Consider the following 20,659-nt stretch of genomic DNA (forward strand, 5'->3'; position numbering starts at 1 on the left):
GGTTATGGTAAAGTTCAATGGAGAGGTTGGCCAAGAGACAGGACAAAAATGAGCTGATATCATCGAAATTCCACCACCAAAAATAATTTTATGTCTCTGTGAAAGTTCAAATCGATCTGGATCGACCATTAGTGCAAATCTTGTGTATGCTAATCTTGCTTCGTGACCTGAAAGGTGAATACGTGGCTGTAGACGAGACGATCGCAATCTCCTCGCATGCATCCGTTTATTTTTTGCAGGCGAGGGAGATTTTAAAACAATAAAATACTGAAGATAAGCAGATTCCAAATGCTAAAAATGATATGCAGTGGTTTATTTTCAAGCCGCAAATCAGAGTAAAACAATGTCCCCATGATGACATAACTTAGTCTGTGGTATTTCTTGAGTACAGTGAAATACAAATATACATATAAAACGCTCCTTAACGTTTACATGTGCATAATTTGTTTTTTACAGCTGAGATGACTCATGCATTGATTTATATAGTGCTTTTCTAGATACTCAGATGCTTTACATTGTATGTGCATCATTCATTCACTCCATACTTGGTAAGATGACAGGGGCGAGGCTGCCAATCCGAGCCATCAGTCCCCCTGACCACCACCGACATTCACTCGCTCACTACATTCACACAGGCAACGTGGCTGAAGTGTGAGTTGGTTACAGTTGCTACCAAAATTGTGCAAGTGAATTTCTTTTTGTGTGTGTGCGTGTCCTTGTGCAGGAACCATGAATCCGTACGCTCCCGTGATGCAATATGGCATGCCTTTTACACCGCCGCCCCTCCAGAACCTCAATCGTTGGTTCATGTTCATGGAACACCAGAGGCTGCAGCAGTTGCAAAAGCAACAGCAACAGCAACATCTCCAGCTCCAGCTACAGCTACAGCTACAGCAGCAACAACTTTCACAACAGGCAATCACAGGTACAACTAGAAAGACAATCAGAGATTGCAGACCCTTGCCGCCAATAGACTATTCGATCTTGTGACAGTAAACAGGGCTTCCGGATCAGAGGGGCCAGGATGGACTCATGAAAAATGCAGATTTTAGAATGAAAATTAGCTCTCGGATCCGGATTGTGATCCGGATCCGGCCGAAATTAGTCATGGTCATGGACCTTTAAGGAGTACTTATGTGTGATTTTTTTCAGATCCATACCGCCATGCGAAGAAATTAAGAAAAATGTCAAAAAGTGCCCTATCTCGCAATGTTAAAGAATCCTTAAAAAAATTCTAGAATCTGGATCCATATCCGGATCAACGCCATTCTCGGGGAGGACCGAGCCACGGACAGAACCTTGCTTGTGTAAAAATTTCAAGTCGATTGGGTTACTAGTTTTTGAGTTATGTATGAGATTTGATCATACGGTAATAATCTCATCACCCCAGATTTGGTACTTTCTCCATTTATTCTAAGTTTTATTTCCATTGAACTTTATAATTACTGTCCAAGTTGCACTGGAACTTTAATTTAAAAGCAGCTCTCTTTGTTCTGCAGGCCTTCCCGGTACATCGGGGCAGACCCCTCAGCACATCCATTCCCCGGGACCCACAGAACTGCCGTGGAACGCCCCACTCTACAACACCCCACGAAACCCAATGACCCCCATCACACCAGCCACACCAGCCTCAGAGAGCTCTGTAATTGTACCAAAGTTACAGTAAGTTTCGTTTCCATACAACATACGACTTCCATTTCAACTTGGCTTTGGCCTACAACCTGAACGGTTGCGTCCTCTCCTGTTATCAGGAACATCGTATCTACGGTAAATTTGGGCTGTGAACTGGACTTGAGGACCATCGCTCTGAGAGCTCGGAATGTCGAGTACAAGCCAAAGGTGAGATTGTCGTTTATCACTTTCAGCTTTGTTGTCAACAAATTGATATTTTATGCTGCTATCAGTCCGGCTTCAGGTTAAAGTTCATTTTGTTGTTATCTGAGGAGACGAGTGGAGTAAGATGTTACTTTTGATTAAAAAGAAAGAAAGAAAATAAATAAATAAATGACTTAATTCAGTATCAATGTGCCAGTTGGTGGGGGGGGGGGGGGGCACCATGATTGGAATTTAAAATGAAACAGCATTTAATAAAATACTATGATATGTACACTTTAAATATTGATGATAATATATAATCCAGTATCACAATAGGAAATCATCAGAGCACTCACTCTTATCACCAGCTTTTAAAATACTAGAAGTAAACAGAAAGAAGCCTCCTTGCGTAACGGTCATCGCTTTAATTTGACTGTTTTGTCAATTTTACAGCGTTTTTCAGCCGTCATTATGAGGATACAAAAACCCAGGACCACTGCTCTAATTTTCAGAACTGGGAAGATGGTCTGCACTGGTGCCAAGAGGTCAGAATACAGCTCTTTTACAGGCCTCGTGTCTAGTCGCAATGCTGATCTTGTCCCGACTCTCAGTAAAATGTTGTTTGGTGTCTCTTTTCATTCATTTTCTTTGCATCCTGTAATCTGCCCCACCTTTTTCCTAGTGAGGAGCAGTCGAGGTTAGCTGCCAGAAAGTTTGCCCGTGTGGTGCAGAAGCTCGGTTTTCCTACAAAGTTCCTGGACTTCAAAATTCGGAACATGGTGGGAAGCTGTGATGTGAAATTCCCCATTCGGCTGGCGGGATTGGCCCTCACACATCATCGGTTCTGCAGGTCAGTTACGTTTGTGGGGTGGCTGAATTGATCGTTCATCCAAATCAATGTAATCATTCATATGATTTTTCTTTTTCAGCTATGAACCTGAACTTTTTCCAGGACTTTATTACAGAATGGTCCAACAGAAAATTGTTCTGATCATCTTTTGCTCCGGGAAAGTTGTGATCACAGGTAAGACAACACTGAATAAAGCATCGTCATGGCGACATCAGCCTGTGTGCTACATCCAGGGTTATGACACTGGCAGAAATGTGCTCCTCCGAGTCCTTTGCGGTTTAGAAAATGATTAAAGTTACTGTGTGTCATCGTGACAACCTTGAAGGATAAATTGATTTGTTAATTGTTCTTATTGTAGCTGCCGTTGTTGTACTTAAAACATTTGCAAGCTCACAGTCAACCTGAGGAGGGTGACTAAGGATTGATCTGATTACTAATGAATCATTTGTTTGTTTTGAAGGTGCCAGAAAGACAGCAGAGATTTACGAGGCATTTGAACACATCTACCCCATTCTGAAAGGTTTTCGAAAAAAGTAGATCCTGCAACTCCTTTATCCCCAACCGATCTCGTTTTCTTTCTATTCTCTTTATTTTTATTATTCATAATTTTTTTTTATCTTGTTCTTAACATTGTTGTACATAAGACTGTAAATAAATGTATAAAGGAGAGATGATAGAATAGGGAAGCAGGCTGACTCTGCTTCTCTTTGTTTGGATTCTTGACACTAAAAATCAGCCAGAACAAAAATTTGAAGGAAAGAAATGGTCGACCCCTCCTCCATTGCTTCACTAGTACTATACTAAGAGATTCAATGCGACAGCAGATGATGTATGCATTAAGTCCACCATGTTTTCTTTTATAGTAGCATTGTCTTTTTGGACATTTCATTTATGCAAGTTTTCTTTTTATGGATTGAGATGTAATCTGTCTTGTCATATTCACACTGTAAACTCAGCACCAACACAATTACTGTTACTGCACTGCGCTGCACTGTGCATTAATAAACTTGTACATTCTGGCTCAGTCTTTAAAGCTCTTTGTTCCACAAAAACATTCTCCTGCTGATTCATTTGGCAACAGTATTTTTTTATTTTTTTTCCCATTGAATTTTCAAGTATAAAATATACTTTGACTGAAGAAAAGGGTTAAAATATCAAACGTACTGTCATCTTGGTCACAAGAGTTCTGTTCTCTTTGAGCAAAAGTAAATTATAGAACTTGTGTAGAGGCAGAAAAAAAAGTCACACTGGAGTTTGAAGAACAGTCAAAGATGATGGTTTTGTGCTCGTTGCAACCAGGTAAAAGGTAAAGATCAGGAACTCGGTACCACCCACTGTACTGTGTGTTTATCAAACCGTGTGTTCAGTCAAACGAGCCTTCATTTGAAGCAGCAACTGACAGTCAAAGGTTTGTCTTCATAGAAAAATAAGTTGTGAACTTGTGCAACGGATGTTTCGACCTCCTGTGGTGCAGTTAATATTAGAGATAGAGATTTCCCATTTGCGCAACTAATGTCCCATTAAATTCACTCAAATTCATGAACCATCATGAAGCACGTCTTCTGGATTTAGAACCTTTTGGTGCTGATCCAGATCACCACGTGGACGGTGTAGATCCAGTTAGGAGGGGGGCGAGCTGCTTGGTGGAGGTCTGTGCTCTCCGATTGCTTTTCTAGTTTTTATCATCACAGATTAAAACTATGAAGGGGAGAACTTGGGATGGAAATAAACTTAATATATGAATATGCAAAAATTGCAATACAATTATTTCAGGGAAAGATTACAGGCTTTTTCCGCTCTTGCAACCGTCACAATGTTCCTCGTCATAAAATTGAATCTTTCTTCCAGATGTTCTAACAGAAATCACATTAAATCACGTGTGAATAATTCATCCAACCATCGAGTCTCCTCAACCTCACTTTAAAAACGCTGAATAAAATATAACACCTCTGGAGTATCTTACACTGCAAAATGTTACTTTCATTTTATTTCAGATATGCACAATTACAATGAAACACATCAATGCGGTCTTTCCAATAAAATAATTTAAGAACAGATAAATTGCCTTCATTAAACTCGTCACAGTCACAACTCAGAGAAGAACGTTTCAGATTCCCAAAACAACAGCGACATTGATTTACACCCAACAGGAGAAAGCTTCACGTCACGCTGCACAGGAGAACGCACTGATGGAAAAAGACCTTCCAACATCATCCACTACGCTAACGGCACGGCAGACAGCGTAACATGACACGCCAGCCAATGGTGGCGTGAGGAAAGACAGATCCGGACCCCCCCCCCCCCCCCCACCTGGAATCACTGATGTTTGGTCAAAGATACAAATGGCTGCAGTTAGTTTTGATCAGTTCCACACTGAAGACATTATTACTTCACGTCGAGATCCACATTTATATATATTTATCATTGTCAGCCCTACAGTTATCCAGTTTCCCATGGATTCGGGAGACCCGGCTGGTGTGTGCGTGTGTGTGTGTGTGTGTGTGTGTGTTCCCAGTGAGGCTGATGGAAGATGCCGTTAAAGCTCTCAGCGCTTCTTCAGAGCGTCGAGGACACGCAGGATGTGCAGAAAGAGATTGACAATGTCCAGGTAGAGGTTGATGGAGGCCAGGATGTGTTCCTCGGGGGACAGCTGCTTCATCAGCAGGTGAGTGTCGTAGATGATGAAACCACAGAAGACCAGCGCCCCGGCTCCAGCCATGACCAGCTCTACGCTGTCGCTGTTGAAGAAGAGCTGCAGGGAGACGAGAACCAGCACAGAGCTGCAGCTTTTATTTTGAAGGAAAAACTATTCGAATTTCTTTCTACCAGAGACGGATGACTGGGAAAATGAATACGCTTTTTGAAACTGTTCATTTTACGTCACTTAGCTAAATGTAATGTTCTGGTGTTGCTTTTCAGACACATGAATGTCGTTACGTTTTAACTTACCCTCATGAAGCCTGCAATGACGAGGATCCAGATGCAGGCGAAGAGTCTGGAAGGACAGAAACACAGACGTAAAAATGTGACGCGTGACGGAGGCGCCTGCTCCTGGAACAGTTCCCAAACTGAGACCAACCCCGTTACCCCCCCATCCCCCCCCGTCACTGTTATTACAATAATAACTTCATCATACCAAAGTAATCACTCACCACTTAGAAACCAAACAGAAGCTACTAATACTACTGTACTTCTGTCCAGCCTGGACAGATCCTTCTCTCCCTCTTTACCATCTAACCAGGCATGCAGGCCATCAGATGACCTCTGTTTGACCTTTGCTCTCCCGTCTACTCTCTTCTGTCCTCTCAACGTCCCACTTCTTCTTAGCTCACCTCTCTTCCAGCAGCCTCCTGCGAGTAACAGCGCCGATGGCGGGTCGTTGTTAACCCGGGCCTCGACCTATCCGGTACAACGCATGTTTAAGGGAGACACTGGTTGTGCCATGCTAGCTCCTGATCACTGTGCTAACAATGCTACCTATGAGGCTGCATTAAGATTAAAAGATCCAGAAAGAGCTGGTACTGGTTTTTATTCAGGTAAATAATCGCCCCCTTTTCAATGCGAGGACAGGTGGTCGCCACACTGAACTGTGAATTTCATGTCGATCATTTCAGGTTTCCGCAGTAACTCACCCTGCACCCATTTTACTGAAGTCTCTCTTGGACTGGAAGGTGTATGCAGTCAGTCCAGCGAACACGGCACAGGTCAGGAACAGGGCTTGTAACACCGTAGAGTAGTCGTAGAAGGTCACTGCGGAGAGAGACAACCTGCGTCAGGACAGCCGGCCGAGGGACCGGAGGACGGCGACACACTCCTGGATCAATACTCACACGCCGTGGCCACAGAGGCGGCTTCCAGCAGAGTCTGGAACAGCAGGTTAGGAGCCATTATTAGTTAACCAGCTACTGTTCACTGCTAAGCTAGCACCACATCACCTAAACTAGTGGTCCCCAACCTTTTTCCTGCCACAGACCGGTTTCACGGACCGGGGGGGGGGGGTAATAAATAATAAATGAGGAATATAATCTTAACAATAAACTTTATATTCTGCACTTGCAATAACTATTAAACAAGTATTACACCAATATCTACTCACCATAAGTTGTGGTCTCAATAGTCACTTCATGTTCAGGTTTTTTGTGTCATAATTTCCACATTCTTGTCTTTTATTCCAGGGTTCTTGGTCTCTATTTGCAAAACCGTTTTGAACCCTTCATTGCTCATTAACGAAGCTGATCAGCTGTAGATAAACCGAGTTTTAAGTCTGACTCTTTTCTTGGAGGTCCTCTTCTTCCTCCTCAGTTGGACTTTCCCATTAGCAAAGGAGCTCTCCAAAGACGTTTGTTTTTTAATTTAATTTTCGCTAGTTCACGTCTGTTTTTAGTAACGCATCACGTAAAGCATGAAAATTCACAGGCGAATGTTACGTTGGCGAAAATCCGGTTGTTTTTCAAAATAAAACACCTTTTAGACGCTAATAACCGATACAACGGAAATTGTTTAAATTAGTGGCCCGGTAACAAAGCCTCACGGACCGGTACCGGGCCGCTGCCCGGTGGTTGGGGACCACCGTTCATCTGGAGAAACATCTGGATCAGTGCGGCTCAACAGATACTACACTTACGCCCGGCTAACCTAGCAACACTCAACTAACTGCTTGCAGGACGACTTTAGCTTTCTTTATCTTACTTATCTTTAAGTGAATACTTAAGACATGAGCGAAGGAAGGAGAGGAAGAGCTGCAAATGCAGGAAACAAAGAGAATGAGCTGATAGAAGTCTTCCTCGTACGTCTGCCACGATGCCGAGGTTTCCTCTGTAGGGCTTTAGATGCTGCGTGTACATAAATAATAGTGACTTACGAACAGGAGCAGCAGGTAGAGGTTGACGGGGTGCTGGTGTCTGTACACGGCCAGGATCAGCAGCAGAATCAGGGAGCCCAGCGCCAGACCCAGAACCACAGCAGGGCTTAAACGATCAGACAGACACCGAGTGGAGAGTCAATGCAGCTTCAAACACACAACAGCCTGGCTAGGACCCCCCCCCCCCCCACACACACACACACACACACACACACACACACACACACACACACTACGTGATGCTCCACGTCTGGTGTGTTTAGGTGAAGACTTTAACGTGTGCTTGAAACACAAGTTTTTATCTGAATGTAAAACATAATTTTCAAACTATATTATAAAACATCAAATAAATAAAATATTTTTTATTTTATTTTTTATCAGCGAGGGGAACAACAGATGTCAGGGGGTGTCATCTGTCACCTTCACATCTGGTCTTATTATTTTTAACTGATTTTTGAACCCATAAATGGGTTTTAAGGTTAAAATGTAACATTTTTTCCTGACTCCATTCTGGATCCGATCTGAATGAAACTCGGTGGTGAGATAGACAACGACAACGAGCTCATCCTCACTTACTTGCTGTGGACGAACTCCTTGATGGTTTGGGAGAACATGAAGAGGGCGGAGGTTGCCGTGGTGATGAGGATCTGCAGGCTGAAGAGGGAGTACACCTTCCTCAAGAAGTCTGCGCAGCAAAGAGGAAGCCAGAGGGAGAGAGAACGAATGTAACAGTTCACCATCTAAACCAGCAGGGCACCCGAGCTAACCAGCGCTGACTAGTTAGCGTAACTAGTTTAGTTCAGCTTTCACTGGCTCTATGGCCGAACTCACAGCTGATGTTTTGATATGAACCAGTTTAATTGATCAGATCAATGATGTTTCTGTTCAGAAACAGACCCACCCTTCATTAATGCCCCCCCCCCAGAAACACCTGCTGGAGAGACGATCTACCTATTATTGCCACATCAAAATGGCCGCTCTGACGCAGGTCTACTGACTGACGTCGTTTTCGCTGAGCTAGTTGTAGCTGATTACGTCATATTACCACGTTATAACAGTTACTGTTGTGTTGACTGACGCGGGGGGGTTCGTGTAGCGTGACGTCACAGCCTCCCGTGGACGCCAGGAGGACCCACCCGTGCCGTGACATTTCTTACCCATCCGTATCTGGACGCTGGCCGTGGCCACGTTGGTGCCATAGTTGAAGTCGTCTTCCACGGAGGACCGTGGGTACTTCTCGCTGCTCATCGTGTCCACGTTCCGTCTCCGTCTGCTGTCAGCGGCGGCGGCTGCTTGTTGTTGTTGTCGTCTTTTTCTTTTTCTTCTTCCTGCTTCCGGCTTCTTCTTCGTGGGTTTTACCGGCGGCTGCCACCTTCTGAAATCAGGAAATTTTACCACTAACGCTGCTGTCCTTTTTGAGTCAAAGAGGGCGGGGCTACACCCTGGACAAGCCGCCAGGTTGATGCAAAATAACGATAAAATAAAAATAACTCATCCACCCAACATAGTGTCCGCCAATGAGGAGACGTTTCCTGACGCCATTTGGCCAATGGGAGTCGCTGTTGTGGACGAACTCCCTTCCGGCCCGTGCGTCACTTCCGTTGTCTGCGCGCTGCTCTCTGAAGCGCTTAGCTAGCAGTTAGCAGGCGACGCTACCCGCCCCGCTAGCAGGCCGACATGCCGAAGCACCTGGACGAGCCGTCGTCGCTCACCAAGGAGAGGCTGAAGGGCGAGCTGTTGGCCCACAGCGGCGAGCTTCCGAGCGGCAACGCGACCGAAGACGTGTACGTGCAGCTTTACCGGAAGAACCGCACCGCTCAGAACCGGGATGGACCGAGCCCGGTCCTGGACGCCCTGTACAGCGACGAGGAGCTGCCTCCGCCGGTGGTCTCCAGCCGAAGCCGCTCCTCTGGCAGAGTGAGTCTCTGATGGTTATAAACTTTTAACACTGAAAAGTCGAAAGTCAGCGGAGACTTTACCAGCTTGGAAAAAAGTGTCACATCTAAATGAATCCGGATTGATGAAGCTCACACGTGTTCCTTCGTGCTTCAGAGCCGAGTCGGTTCGTAAAGTGGAACCTCGGTTCTCGAACACAATTCGTTCCGTAATACTGTTTGAAATCCTAAATTATATTTCCCATAAGAAATAATTTAAACTAGATTAACCCACTCCTACGCAGCAGATAAACGCCTACAGTTCTATTAATGCGTAACTACGAGTATTTAAACTACAGATAACGCATACAAGTGTAAATAGTACGAAAAACAAAAGTTTATTTAACACAATTCTATTATTTACATCCCGTTTTGGCTGCAGTTTGATCCCATTCTGTGCTGACAGAAGGGAGGGATGGAGTTTTGTTGTTGCCGTGCCAACAGGCATGCCTTGTTTCCTACAGAAAGCCATCAGAGAAAGGGACGAGGCTCAGCCGGAACAGCTGGACGTGTCTTCCCTTACCGACCAGGCCCTGAGGGATCAGCTGCTCCAAAAGAGCGCGCACGTGGGGCCAATTGTGGGTGAGTGCGGCGTTTTCTCGATTTGGGCGTACGCCATGTTTCCGTGGGGAATCCGCGGACGTCTTTGCACACGAGGCCCCAGAAGTGTCTTACCTGAGAAGAACAAGGAGAAGAGGACTCTAGTCAAATGAAAGTTAGATTTAATTTAGAAATGCGGGCCCACAGCTTTCCATCCGGCTTGTAAAACCCGTAGCGCTGCCCAACGTTTGTTTGTTTTCTGCTCCCTGATAAGTGATCTTCTGCATGTTTAATTTCTTCTGTCTGCTCCGTTTCGCAGCATCCACCCGTAAACTGTACGAGAAGCAGCTTCTCAAACTGCTGGACGCACGTCGCATTGTGCCCGAGCTGGTTCTGAAAGAGGCTCCTGTCAACCACAACGGGAACGCCGAATCTGAACTTTACAGCGACAAAGAGGACGGTGAGAGCGACTTGACGATCAATAATATTGAGCCTCCGTTTGTCTGTTAGCAACATAACTAATGATTACATTTTGGTGATGATCCAGATCCTGGATTATGGATTTCGCTAACATTGCACACAGTCATGCAGGGAGGGGGCTCTCTATCGACCGACCGAATTTCATCCAGCTCGGATCTGGATTGCGGATAGCATCGCGATTTTGCGAAAAAATGGGGGGTATTACGTTCAGCAAAAATAAATAAATCTGATCATGGGTCTTGGTTTAACTTTTTAATTTAGTTTAATTTTAGAGGGATCCGGAAACCTGTCTGGACACAGAAACATCTGGATGTTCCCATTTACTTATAACAGAGGCTAAAAAAAAAATCATATCTTGTAAAATCTGCATTCAGTTCACTCACCAGAAATCAGAGTCGCAAAGGGGTCCGATGTGAACCATCAAGAAATGCGTATTCTGGTTCTGATCCAGAATCAGGTCAGGAACAAATATTACATTTTAACATTAAAACCATTTATGGATTCAAGAATCAGTAAAAAATACACAAACTCTGATTCACTTTGACTTCTCATGGTTGGTGTGTAAAGATACTAAAGAACAACCTAGAACCTTTCGGTGCTGATCCAGGTCACCGTGTGGACGGTGTAGATCCAGTCCGGAGGGGGACGGGGCAGGTGACAGTCCATGTCCCAAGAGTTCGTCTCCATGTCCAGCGATCGGGTTGCTGAGCCCCCTCCTGTCGACTGCCACCCAGTCCACATTTCGCCCGTCCCCTACAGTTCCCTCGGCGGATGGGGAGTCCATCGCAGGCCCGGTACACCAGGTGCTCACATACGACCCCCGACCCCGGGCCTGACTCCAGGGCGGGGCCCCTGCCATACTGGGCGACGTCACGGTCCTTGAGGATTTTCCCCTCATGGGGGGGGGGGGTTCTGACTGCTCTTAGTCTGGGCCGTCACCGGGACTTGTTTGACATGGGAGACGCGACCAGAAGCATGAAGCGCCCAACAACTTGGCTCCGGGGATCACACGGGAGCCCAACCCCCCCCCCCCCCCCCCATTTTCAAAACGTCCCAAACTCATGAGCTCTGTAGTGACTGCCAGATTTTTCAGACTAATCAAAATGAGTTTCATTTTGTCAGAAGTAACACGAGAACCAGAAGCTGAGCCGGTTCCAGTGGTGGAGAGACGGCTGAGGGGACGAGGTGGGGCCGCCCACAGCCACAGCAGGCAGAGCGACCCGGTAGGCGGGGCCGCCCACAGCCACAGCAGGCAGAGCGACCCGGTAAGGAACTCCCTCCACGGTTTGACTGACCCAGGATCAGTTCTGTTCTCATTAACACATGGAATAAGAAGCCTGCTTTTTGGCGTTTGCTCTTTAGGTCTCATCCTCTGTTTCTGTGTTGCCTTTTAGCGGGACAAGATTCCAGCCAGTGACCGAAACCCCAAAGTGCGAGAGGACGTTCTGAAGGAGTTGTTTCCCAACAACGTCAACAGTCCAACGGGAATAACGTAAGCAACGAACCCTTTACGTCTGACGTCATCGGCTGACGCTTGCTCGTCCAGAGTAAAGCCCTCGGCGAGCACAGACCTCCTCCGAGCAGCTCGGAGCCGGTCCTGCAGCCTGTAAATAACTCGTCTCTCGCAGGGCCACCTGTCGACGGCCCATCAAAGGAGCCGCCGGTCGACCGGCCACGCCCACCGCCCTGTGGCGAGATGAGAACTTCCTTTTCTTCCCACGGAAGAACGCCGCCAAGACGACCAGCGCCTCCTCCTGCTACGCAGCGAGCAGCGCCGTCGGCCGAGTCCCCAGCTCGTCCCCCTCGATGTCCCCCTTGATGTCCCCCGCGTCCACGTCCTCCTCCTCAAGGCCTCCGTCTGCAGCTCAGGCCAAAGCGCCCCCCCGCAGTCTGTCCCTATGGATGAAGCTTCTCCTGCTGGCCGTCGTCACCGCCTTCCTGTTCTTCCTGTACCAGGCCATGGAGAGCAACAGCATTAACCCCTTTGCTGCCACAGAGTGAGCGATGAGGGGCGGCACAGAATAACGATTTTACTCTTTTAAATCATTTGTTCACAGATGAAAGAAATTGGCATCTTCCAGTACTGTTTTGATACTTCATATCTCCTATTGCTTTTAAATCTAATTCACCCTTAACTTTCTTTTTCAAATTAAAGTCTTTGTATATTCGAATTATGTATTCCATCACTGTACCCAGTTAATAATAAACTCATGTTCTTACTGCGTCTGAAGTAGCTTTTATTAATTTGTTTGCATCATGAGTGTTAATAGACTAGACAAATCTTTATGGCATTTTATTTTGACAAGTTAAGGAATTGTTCTTTCATCGTTAACTTAAATAAACTGGGGTTTTTAAAAATCGAAGGTTTGCTCCTCAGGGAACCTAAATATGGTTTTGGGGGGGGGGGGGGGGTATATTTTGGCATCATCTTGACTAAAACAAACATGCTTCCTGCTGAGACCACACATTTGAGACTGGGTGACAACAAGTGAAGTAAGTTTTGATGATAATATGCTGTAATATATTTGTTTAATGTTTAAATTGCAAATATCGAATACAAATGTATTCATTCTAGTAGGTAGCTGGCTGCAGGAAGGTTTATTTGGTTAATAATCTGCAACTCATACAAATAACAGCGCTGCAGGTTTATCCGCATGTTTGTTCTGAACATCAAAGGGGGGGTGCACCGTTCCTGGAGGTACTGCAATACCAGGTCGATGCGTGGAGTGGACGGAGCAAGCCCCTATTCCATCTCCCTGCTCCAAAAATCAATTTAATATATGGTCCCCGGGTAGGGGACGTATCAGATATTAAACTGATAAGAACAGATTTTTTCTTTCGAAAAGTTTTATTGACACTTAATACTCATATATACATTCATATAATTCTTTTCATATAGTATGTGTACACAATTCTGTAAAAACACATCTAAGACATTAAAATTCTGCCTTAAAAGAGGTTATACAGATAAAAGTGTTTGTGAAAAGATGATCTTATACAAGTTAAAACTGTGTCAAATATCCTTAAAACAGTCTTTAAAAGAGGAGTGCATTGTTTAAAAGGCTCTGCTGATCTTTCAGTTTGTGCCGGAGCGCAGTGAGTCCCTACCAAGGGGAACTCATCCTACTCCTCCAAACAGCCGGTCTGTCGGGGTCCTGCCCCGGTGCCCAGAGGAGATCCCCCGCCCTCGTGCTCCTTCCCGCCTGCCTCACCCGGAGAGCCAGGCCGCCGCTGCTGTGTCCTTACTTTCGTGGGTCCAGCTCCTTCGTCCGAATGGGCACAGAGGCGATTCTTCTTTGTGGCTGCGTCCGCAGCCTTCCGCCTGCAGCTTCAGCTGCTTTGACGGTTGCTGCCGCCATCCGGAACGCAGCCACGGGGGGGATCTGCATGTGCTTCCTTACCAGCAAGTTTCTGGAGGTCCAGATGGCGTCTTTGATGGCGGTGATGGCGAGCCACTGCTTTGCATGTTCTTTTGCAGGCACTTGTTGTCGGTTCACTACGTAGAGGACCAGTTGTGCAGTGAGGACCTCCCTTGCTGGCAAGTACGGGAAATTCAAGGAGCTGGCCATTTCCCACAGGTCCACAGCAGCGCCGCACTCCCAGAGCAGATGCCTCACCGACTCCGGGGCGCCACAACCCGGTCGGGGGCAGATCGACAGTCTTGCCATTCCCCGGGAGTGCATTACGGACCTGACCGGGAGGATCTCGTGGGCCACCATCCAGGACAGATCCCGGAGCTTGTTTGGAAGAGCAGGATGGTTCACGTTGCGCCAAACTGTTTGGGGTTCACCGAGTGCAAGCCCCCGCACTGGACTCACCGGCTCGCGCTCCTGCACAACACATAAAAGAGAGCGATGGCTGGTTAAAACCGACAACTCCTCATGTTCCAGATTAAAATTCTTTAAAAAAAAATTTAATCGCAGTGTAGGCTGGTGGCAGGTTAAAAGACACAGGAACTTTAAGATCAGTGGGTAAAATCTTTAAGTGTCTGAGGTAGGACCCCATCCAGAAGCGTGCCATGGCCGCAGTTTTTGGGTTTCTGGATGGGGCTGTGGCTGCTCCAATGTGCGCTGTGGTGTACAAGGATGTTAAAAACAAGGTCAGGTCTGGAACCCCCTTGCCTCCTTCCTCCTTTGGCCTTTTTACCACACCTCTCCTCAACCTTTCCCACTTGGATCCCCATAAAAAATAAAAAATGGCTCGTTCCAGGTCTAAAATCACTTTCCTCGGAGGGGTAAAAACAGAACTGACCAATAAAAGCAAAGGTAAAATCACGGCTTTAATGATTAAAACCTTCCCTTCCATAGTCAGTTCCCTTAGTCCCCAATACCCCAGTCTCTGCCTAACTTTCCCTACCACGTCTGGCCAATTTGTATGCCCTCCCCCATCCCTGTCAAATTTAATCCCCAGAATCTTTTGGTCAGTCTGAGTCACAGTCAGGGGCAGTCCTGTACGTCCAGTCGGTGTCCAAGGGCCATAAAATTGGGCTAGCGTCTTGCTTCTGTTCAGTTTGGAACCAGAAGCCCGCCCAAACCAGTCAGTCAAGTCCAGGGTCCTGTTGACAGATAAAAGGTCAGTGCATAAAACGTTGATGTCATCCATGTATACATGCCATTTTGGTGCCCTAGGCGAGATTATGATTTTGCGCCCCCCCCCCATACACGGCAAACATAATATATATAAAACATTAATAACAACAGCCATATGACGGACCTTAAAACTTTAATTATTCTTCAAAACAACTAGCACACGCTATACAATACAAATAATAATTAAATAATAATAATAATAAAATAAAATAAAATAAATAAACAGAAATAAAACAGGGTTACTGTTCAGATTAAGAGGAAATTAAAAGTCCTGACAGCTTCCACACAAACAATGCAAAACAGATACATAGCAAATAATTTTGCCATGATAGCTTACATTTAAAATTTTACACGTCTGGACTTCCTTGCGGCAAAGGCATCGATGGTATCATCAAATGATACCTGTCTTGAAAGCTCATGATTTATGCTTATTAAAGCAAGTCCATTGAGACGCTCTTGTGACATCGTGGATCTCAGGTAAGTTTTTATAAGCTTTAGTTTGGAGAAGCTCCTCTCTGCAGCAGCAACTGTCACTGGAGTAGTGAGAGTAATTCTCACGGCCACCCACATGTTAGGATAAATCTCCTTCAGTTTCTTCTCCTGCATGAAACTGAGAAGTTCCAAGGTGGTCATTTTGGGTTTTGGCAAATCTGGGAATGATTGCAACTCCAGTGCCCATTCCAGCTCAGGGCACTGCTCAGTCTCTCACACGGCTTTTCCAGCTCTTCCTTGGGCAGCTGAGGGAAGTTGACAAGCACACTGAACTTTTTCTCGACTTCACCCATTGTCTGTGATCTTTCCCTTAGTGACACAATGCAGACATCTACCACCATATTGAAAAAGGAAATCTCCATTTTCCTCAGTGCATCAGTCAGTTCCTCATCAGGAGCCTCATAGGAGAACTGTCTCTTAGTTTTGCGCTGTCGCTCTTCTGCTTAAGAACAGCTTCAACGTTCATCTCCTCACACATTTCTTTGGCAGATGCTTGTGCAGAAGCAAATCCAGTGTCTCTGTAGCTGGTAAGAGAGGCTTCAGTTTTCTTCAGATCAACTGCAACATCCGTCTGCATCGTCTCGGACTGCAATAACTTGTTGACATGCTGAATTTCTGTCTGGATGTCATCCCATATCACAGTACAGACAGAGAAACGGTATGATGCAACCTCTTCAGCTAAAGACTGTGCCTCAATTTTTATCACCGGATCTGTGGTGTGGTCTCTCACTTCCAAAAGTGCATCTCTGACTTTTGCAGCCTGGTATCTCACAGCCTGTACACTGTTGATCCAACTTTCCCACCTAGTATCTGACCAGGATTTCAGTGTTGTGTAGACATGTGTTTTTAAGATGGACCATCTCTGAGTGGAGGCAGAAAATAGTGTGAAAAGCTTCTGCAGGTAGCCAAAGCAACCACTGGCATCTGCAGAGCTTTTTGCCCATCAGCTCCCACCAGATTTACTGTGTGCGCACTGCACGGCACAAATAAAGCTCGATTTATTATGCTGTGTTCTTCTGGCATGTACGCACATCACTGAACAGAAAGAAGTAGAGAATATCTGTAAAGACAGATAAGCCACGGTATAATGGCGTTCTACCGTCCAATGGAGAGGGAAACTATTCCAGCTTCGACGCTGCGCACGGAGATGACGCATTCAAAGGCGTCGGAGAACCATGGTGTGTTCACGAACATGGGACATGTGACAACTCACGTCAGAACGAACAATTATCGGCTGAAAACGCGTCTATGAGCCGTGCAACGCCAAACTAATAATATGGGCTTTCTAACATCAGTTTATTAGTTTATTATTTTCCTTTTTTTTTTACTTTTTATATATATATATATATATATATATATATTTTCGAGGCTTGGAGTGGCGCCCCCTCCAGCAGGTGGCGCCCTAGGCAATCGCCTAGCTCCCCTATGCCTAGAGCCGGCCCTGCATGTATAAAACGCGTTCGCTACCCAGCCCCCCGGACCCTGGTCCTACCGCCCCGCGGATTCGTGGGTCCCTCCTCGAGACCCGTGCCAGCGGTTCGGACAACCCTGAAGGACGTCACCATTACTAACGCCCCCATCACCGTTACTAACACCCCCACCACCATTATTAACGCCCCCACCACCATTATTAACGCCCCCACCACCGTTACTAACGCCCCCACCACCGTTATTAACGCCCCCATCACCACCGCTAGCGCCCGCACCACCATTGCCAATACCCGCATCACCGTTGCTAACACGGCTCGGTGCAAAAAGACAACGAAGGCTCAGATGCCACACTTGATCGTAACCAACAGGCCGAGAAGCGGTAACTGGAACAGGGTCCGAGGTAGGGGAGTCTTCCGCCGCCCCATCCTTCTCGCTGACGGTCCGCAGAACCGAGTCACAACCAGGACCCGATCTGGGTCGCGTGAATAACATAAAACACAGCGCAGCGAAGAAAACGTCACATAATGGCGGGGAAAGAGAGTTATTTTCGTTAAACTCAGTCTCAGTCTGAGACTTCCTGGTCACGTGTTTCATGCTAGACCAATGAAAACCCAAAGCCGGAAATATCTCCTTATTTTTTTTTTGTGTTTTGAAGGCGTAAGAATGTTTTGATTCGAAATATGCTAACGTGGAAAATACTTCATTGTAACGTAGTTCACCTACAGTTGGAAAAAAAACGAGCTTTTTAATTACATTAAAAGTGTTTTTGTTTGAAATGCTGGAGCCGACAGCCTCTAGTGGACACAAGCCGTAACTGCAAGCACACTTTCCTGAATAAACACAACAAACAGAATATTCTCCGGATAAAATCTCACATTTGTAAAACATTAACTGCGCATAAAAAAAATCATATTCACTAGTTGTCAAATGAGTTTAGGACTCGTTAACAGACCGTTTTCTTCCGGGACTATGAAGCGGATGTAGATTACCAAGATGTCTCTGACGTCACTAAAGGACAACGCGATTTACGACGAGGTCACTCCGTCTCTTCACGCAGCCGGTTGGAGCTTCTCGTAAACTGTACGAGAAGCAGCTTCTCAAACTGCTGGACGCACGTCGCATTGTGCCCGAGCTGGTTCTGAAAGAGGCTCCTGTCAACCACAACGGGAACGCCGAATCTGAACTTTACAGCGACAAAGAGGACGGTGAGAGCGACTTGACGATCAATAATATTGAACCTCCGTTTGTCTGTTAGCAACATAACTAATGATTACATTTTGGTGATGATCCAGATCCTGGATTGTGGATTTCGCTAACATTGCACACAGTCATGCAGGGAGGGGGCTCTCCATCGACCGACCGAATTTCATCCAGCTCGGATCTGGATTGCGGATAGCATCGCGATTTTGCGAAAAAATGGGGGGTACATAATATTGCGTTCAGCAAAAACAAATAATATTTTAGTTTAAATTTAGAGCGATCCGGAAACCTGTCTGGACACAGAAACATCTGGATGTTCCCATTTACTTATAAGAGACGCTTAAAAAAAAAAAAAAATCATATCTTGTAAAATCTGCATTCAGTTCACTCACCAGAAATCAGAGTCATAAAGGGGTCCGATGTGAACCATCAGGAAACGCGTATTCTGGTTCTGATCCAGAATCAGGTCAGGAACAAATATTACATTTTAACATTAAAACCATTTATGGATTCAAGAATCAGTAAAAAACACACAAACTCTGATTCACTTTGACTTCTCATGGTTGGTGTGTAAAGATACTAAAGAACAATCTAGAACCTTTCGGTGCTGATCCAGGTCACCGTGTGGACGGTGTAGATCCAGTTCGGAGGGGGACGGGGCAGGTGACAGTCCATGTCCCAAGAGTTCGTCTCCATGTCCAGCGATCGGGTTGCTGAGCCCCCTCCTGTCGACTGCCACCCAGTCCACATTTCGCCCGTCCCCTACAGTTCCCTCGGCGGATGGGGAGTCCATCGCAGGCCCGGTACACCAGGTGCTCACATACGACCCCCGACCCCGGGCCTGACTCCAGGGCGGGGCCCCTGCCATACTGGGCGACGTCACGGTCCTTGAGGATTTTCCCCTCATGGGGGGGGGGGGGGGGGGGGGTTCTGACTGCTCTTAGTCTGGGCCGTCACCGGGACTTGTTTGACATGGGAGACGCGACCAGAAGCATGAAGCGCCCAACAACTTGGCTCCGGGGATCACACGGGAGCCCAAACCCCCCCCCATTTTCAAAACGTCCCAAACTCATGAGCTCTGTAGTGACTGCCAGATTTTTCAGACTAATCAAAATGAGTTTCATTTTGTCAGAAGTAACACGAGAACCAGAAGCTGAGCCGGTTCCAGTGGTGGAGAGACGGCTGAGGAGCCGAGGCGGGGCCTTCCACAGCAGGCAGAGCGACCCGGTAGGCGGGGCTGCCCACAGCCACAGCGGGCAGAGCGACCCGGTAGGCGGGGCCGCCCACAGCAGGCAGAGCGACCCGGTAGGCGGGGCCGCCCACAGCCACAGCAGGCAGAGCGACCCGGCAGGCGGAGCCGCCTACAGCAGGCAGAGCGACCCGGTAAGGAACTCCCTCCACGGTTTGACTGACCCAGGATCAGTTCTGTTCTCATTAACACATGGAATAAGAAGCCTGCTTTTTGGCGTTTGCTCTTTAGGTCTCATCCTCTGTTTCTGTGTTGCCTTTTAGCGGGACAAGATTCCAGCCAGTGACCGAAACCCCAAAGTGCGAGAGGACGTTCTGAAGGAGTTGTTTCCCAACAACGTCAACAGTCCAACGGGAATAACGTAAGCAACGAACCCTTTACGTCTGACGTCATCGGCTGACGCTTGCTCGTCCAGAGTAAAGCCCTCGGCGAGCACAGACCTCCTCCGAGCAGCTCGGAGCCGGTCCTGCAGCCTGTAAATAACTCGTCTCTCGCAGGGCCACCTGTCGACGGCCCATCAAAGGAGCCGCCGGTCGACCGGCCACGCCCACCGCCCTGTGGCGAGATGAGAACTTCCTTTTCTTCCCACGGAAGAACGCCGCCAAGACGACCAGCGCCTCCTCCTGCTACGCAGCGAGCAGCGCCGTCGGCCGAGTCCCCAGCTCGTCCCCCTCGATGTCCCCCTTGATGTCCCCCGCGTCCACGTCCTCCTCCTCCTCCTCAAGGCCTCCGTCTGCAGCTCAGGCCAAAGCGCCCCCCCGCAGTCTGTCCCTGTGGATGAAGGTTCTCCTGCTGGCCGTCGTCACCGCCTTCCTGTTCTTCATGTACCAGGCCATGGAGAGCAACAGCATTAACCCCTTTGCTGCCACAGAGTGAGCGATGAGGGGCGGCACAGAATAACGATTTTACTCTTTTAAATCATTTGTTCACAGATGAAAGAAATTGGCATCTTCCATTGTATTTAATCAGTACTGTTTTGATACTTTATTGATCTCCTAATGCTTTTAAATCTAATTCACCCTTAACTTTCTTTTTCAAATTAAAGTCTTTGTATATTCGAATTATGTATTCCATCACTGTACCCAGTTAATAATAAACTCATGTTCTTACTGCGTCTGAAGTAGCTTTTATTAATTTGTTTGCATCATGAGTGTTAATAGACTAGACAAATCTTTATGGCATTTTATTTTGACAAGTTAAGGAATTGTTCTTTCATTG

General features: G+C 46.7%; 4 protein-coding genes and 2 pseudogenes across 4 annotated transcripts; 3 read left to right on the forward strand and 3 right to left on the reverse strand.

Annotated features, from left to right (window-relative positions):
* The first annotated feature begins 1,600 nt into the window (after window positions 1-1,600).
* On the forward strand, window positions 1,601-3,232 carry LOC137910674 (TATA-box-binding protein-like). Its single transcript, XM_068755053.1, has 6 exons — window positions 1,601-1,662; window positions 1,752-1,839; window positions 2,269-2,360; window positions 2,498-2,665; window positions 2,745-2,839; window positions 3,126-3,232. Exons 1-6 carry the CDS (start codon window positions 1,601-1,603, stop codon window positions 3,200-3,202), a joined length of 582 nt encoding a protein of 193 aa, XP_068611154.1. The 3' UTR covers window positions 3,203-3,232.
* Window positions 3,233-4,633: 1,401 nt separating this feature from the next.
* tmbim4 (transmembrane BAX inhibitor motif containing 4) lies at window positions 4,634-9,017 on the reverse strand. Its single transcript, XM_068755286.1, has 7 exons — window positions 8,684-9,017; window positions 8,103-8,211; window positions 7,527-7,632; window positions 6,496-6,529; window positions 6,298-6,415; window positions 5,615-5,660; window positions 4,634-5,417 (listed from the first exon to the last, which is right to left on the reverse strand). The coding sequence occupies exons 1-7, from the start codon at window positions 8,772-8,774 to the stop codon at window positions 5,211-5,213; spliced, it is 711 nt and encodes a 236-aa protein (XP_068611387.1). The 5' UTR covers window positions 8,775-9,017; the 3' UTR covers window positions 4,634-5,210.
* A 160-nt stretch (window positions 9,018-9,177) lies between these two features.
* On the forward strand, window positions 9,178-12,698 carry LOC137910703 (lamina-associated polypeptide 2, isoforms beta/gamma-like). The gene is made up of 6 exons (XM_068755091.1): window positions 9,178-9,443; window positions 9,925-10,042; window positions 10,320-10,460; window positions 11,603-11,745; window positions 11,875-11,972; window positions 12,109-12,698. The coding sequence occupies exons 1-6, from the start codon at window positions 9,204-9,206 to the stop codon at window positions 12,479-12,481; spliced, it is 1,113 nt and encodes a 370-aa protein (XP_068611192.1). The 5' UTR covers window positions 9,178-9,203; the 3' UTR covers window positions 12,482-12,698.
* Window positions 12,699-13,156: 458 nt separating this feature from the next.
* Window positions 13,157-13,330, reverse strand: LOC137911168 (U2 spliceosomal RNA; annotated as a pseudogene).
* Window positions 13,331-13,584: 254 nt separating this feature from the next.
* On the reverse strand, window positions 13,585-17,417 carry LOC137911072 (uncharacterized; annotated as a pseudogene).
* A 350-nt stretch (window positions 17,418-17,767) lies between these two features.
* LOC137911073 (lamina-associated polypeptide 2-like) lies at window positions 17,768-20,555 on the forward strand. The gene is made up of 5 exons (XM_068755494.1): window positions 17,768-17,802; window positions 18,007-18,197; window positions 19,325-19,575; window positions 19,705-19,802; window positions 19,939-20,555. The coding sequence occupies exons 1-5, from the start codon at window positions 17,768-17,770 to the stop codon at window positions 20,315-20,317; spliced, it is 954 nt and encodes a 317-aa protein (XP_068611595.1). The 3' UTR covers window positions 20,318-20,555.
* The last annotated feature ends 104 nt before the right edge of the window (window positions 20,556-20,659 follow it).

This window comes from Brachionichthys hirsutus, chromosome 22, assembly GCF_040956055.1.
Source record: "Brachionichthys hirsutus isolate HB-005 chromosome 22, CSIRO-AGI_Bhir_v1, whole genome shotgun sequence".
Classification (NCBI taxonomy): domain Eukaryota; kingdom Metazoa; phylum Chordata; class Actinopteri; order Lophiiformes; family Brachionichthyidae; genus Brachionichthys; species Brachionichthys hirsutus.

Excerpts from the sequence above, each read along its gene's own strand:
- LOC137910674 (XM_068755053.1), top strand. The coding sequence starts at position 1,601 with ATGACCCCCATCACACCAGCCACACCAGCCTCAGAGAGCTCTGTAATT. Across the intron at positions 1,840-2,268 it reads ATGTCGAGTACAAGCCAAAG|CGTTTTTCAGCCGTCATTAT; the intron begins GTGAGATTGTCG and ends TCAATTTTACAG. Across the intron at positions 2,666-2,744 it reads ACACATCATCGGTTCTGCAG|CTATGAACCTGAACTTTTTC; the intron begins GTCAGTTACGTT and ends TTTCTTTTTCAG.
- tmbim4 (XM_068755286.1), bottom strand. The coding sequence starts at position 8,774 with ATGAGCAGCGAGAAGTACCCACGGTCCTCCGTGGAAGACGACTTCAAC. Across the intron at positions 8,212-8,683 it reads CAGCGTCCAGATACGGATGG|ACTTCTTGAGGAAGGTGTAC; the intron begins GTAAGAAATGTC and ends TTTGCTGCGCAG. Across the intron at positions 6,530-7,526 it reads TCTACCTGCTGCTCCTGTTC|ACTCTGCTGGAAGCCGCCTC; the intron begins GTAAGTCACTAT and ends CTGCTGTTCCAG.
- LOC137910703 (XM_068755091.1), top strand. The coding sequence starts at position 9,204 with ATGCCGAAGCACCTGGACGAGCCGTCGTCGCTCACCAAGGAGAGGCTG. Across the intron at positions 10,461-11,602 it reads TTACAGCGACAAAGAGGACG|AAGTAACACGAGAACCAGAA; the intron begins GTGAGAGCGACT and ends TCATTTTGTCAG. Across the intron at positions 11,973-12,108 it reads AACAGTCCAACGGGAATAAC|GGCCACCTGTCGACGGCCCA; the intron begins GTAAGCAACGAA and ends CGTCTCTCGCAG.
- LOC137911073 (XM_068755494.1), top strand. The coding sequence starts at position 17,768 with ATGCTGGAGCCGACAGCCTCTAGTGGACACAAGCC. Across the intron at positions 19,576-19,704 it reads ACAGCAGGCAGAGCGACCCG|CGGGACAAGATTCCAGCCAG; the intron begins GTAAGGAACTCC and ends GTTGCCTTTTAG. Across the intron at positions 19,803-19,938 it reads AACAGTCCAACGGGAATAAC|GGCCACCTGTCGACGGCCCA; the intron begins GTAAGCAACGAA and ends CGTCTCTCGCAG.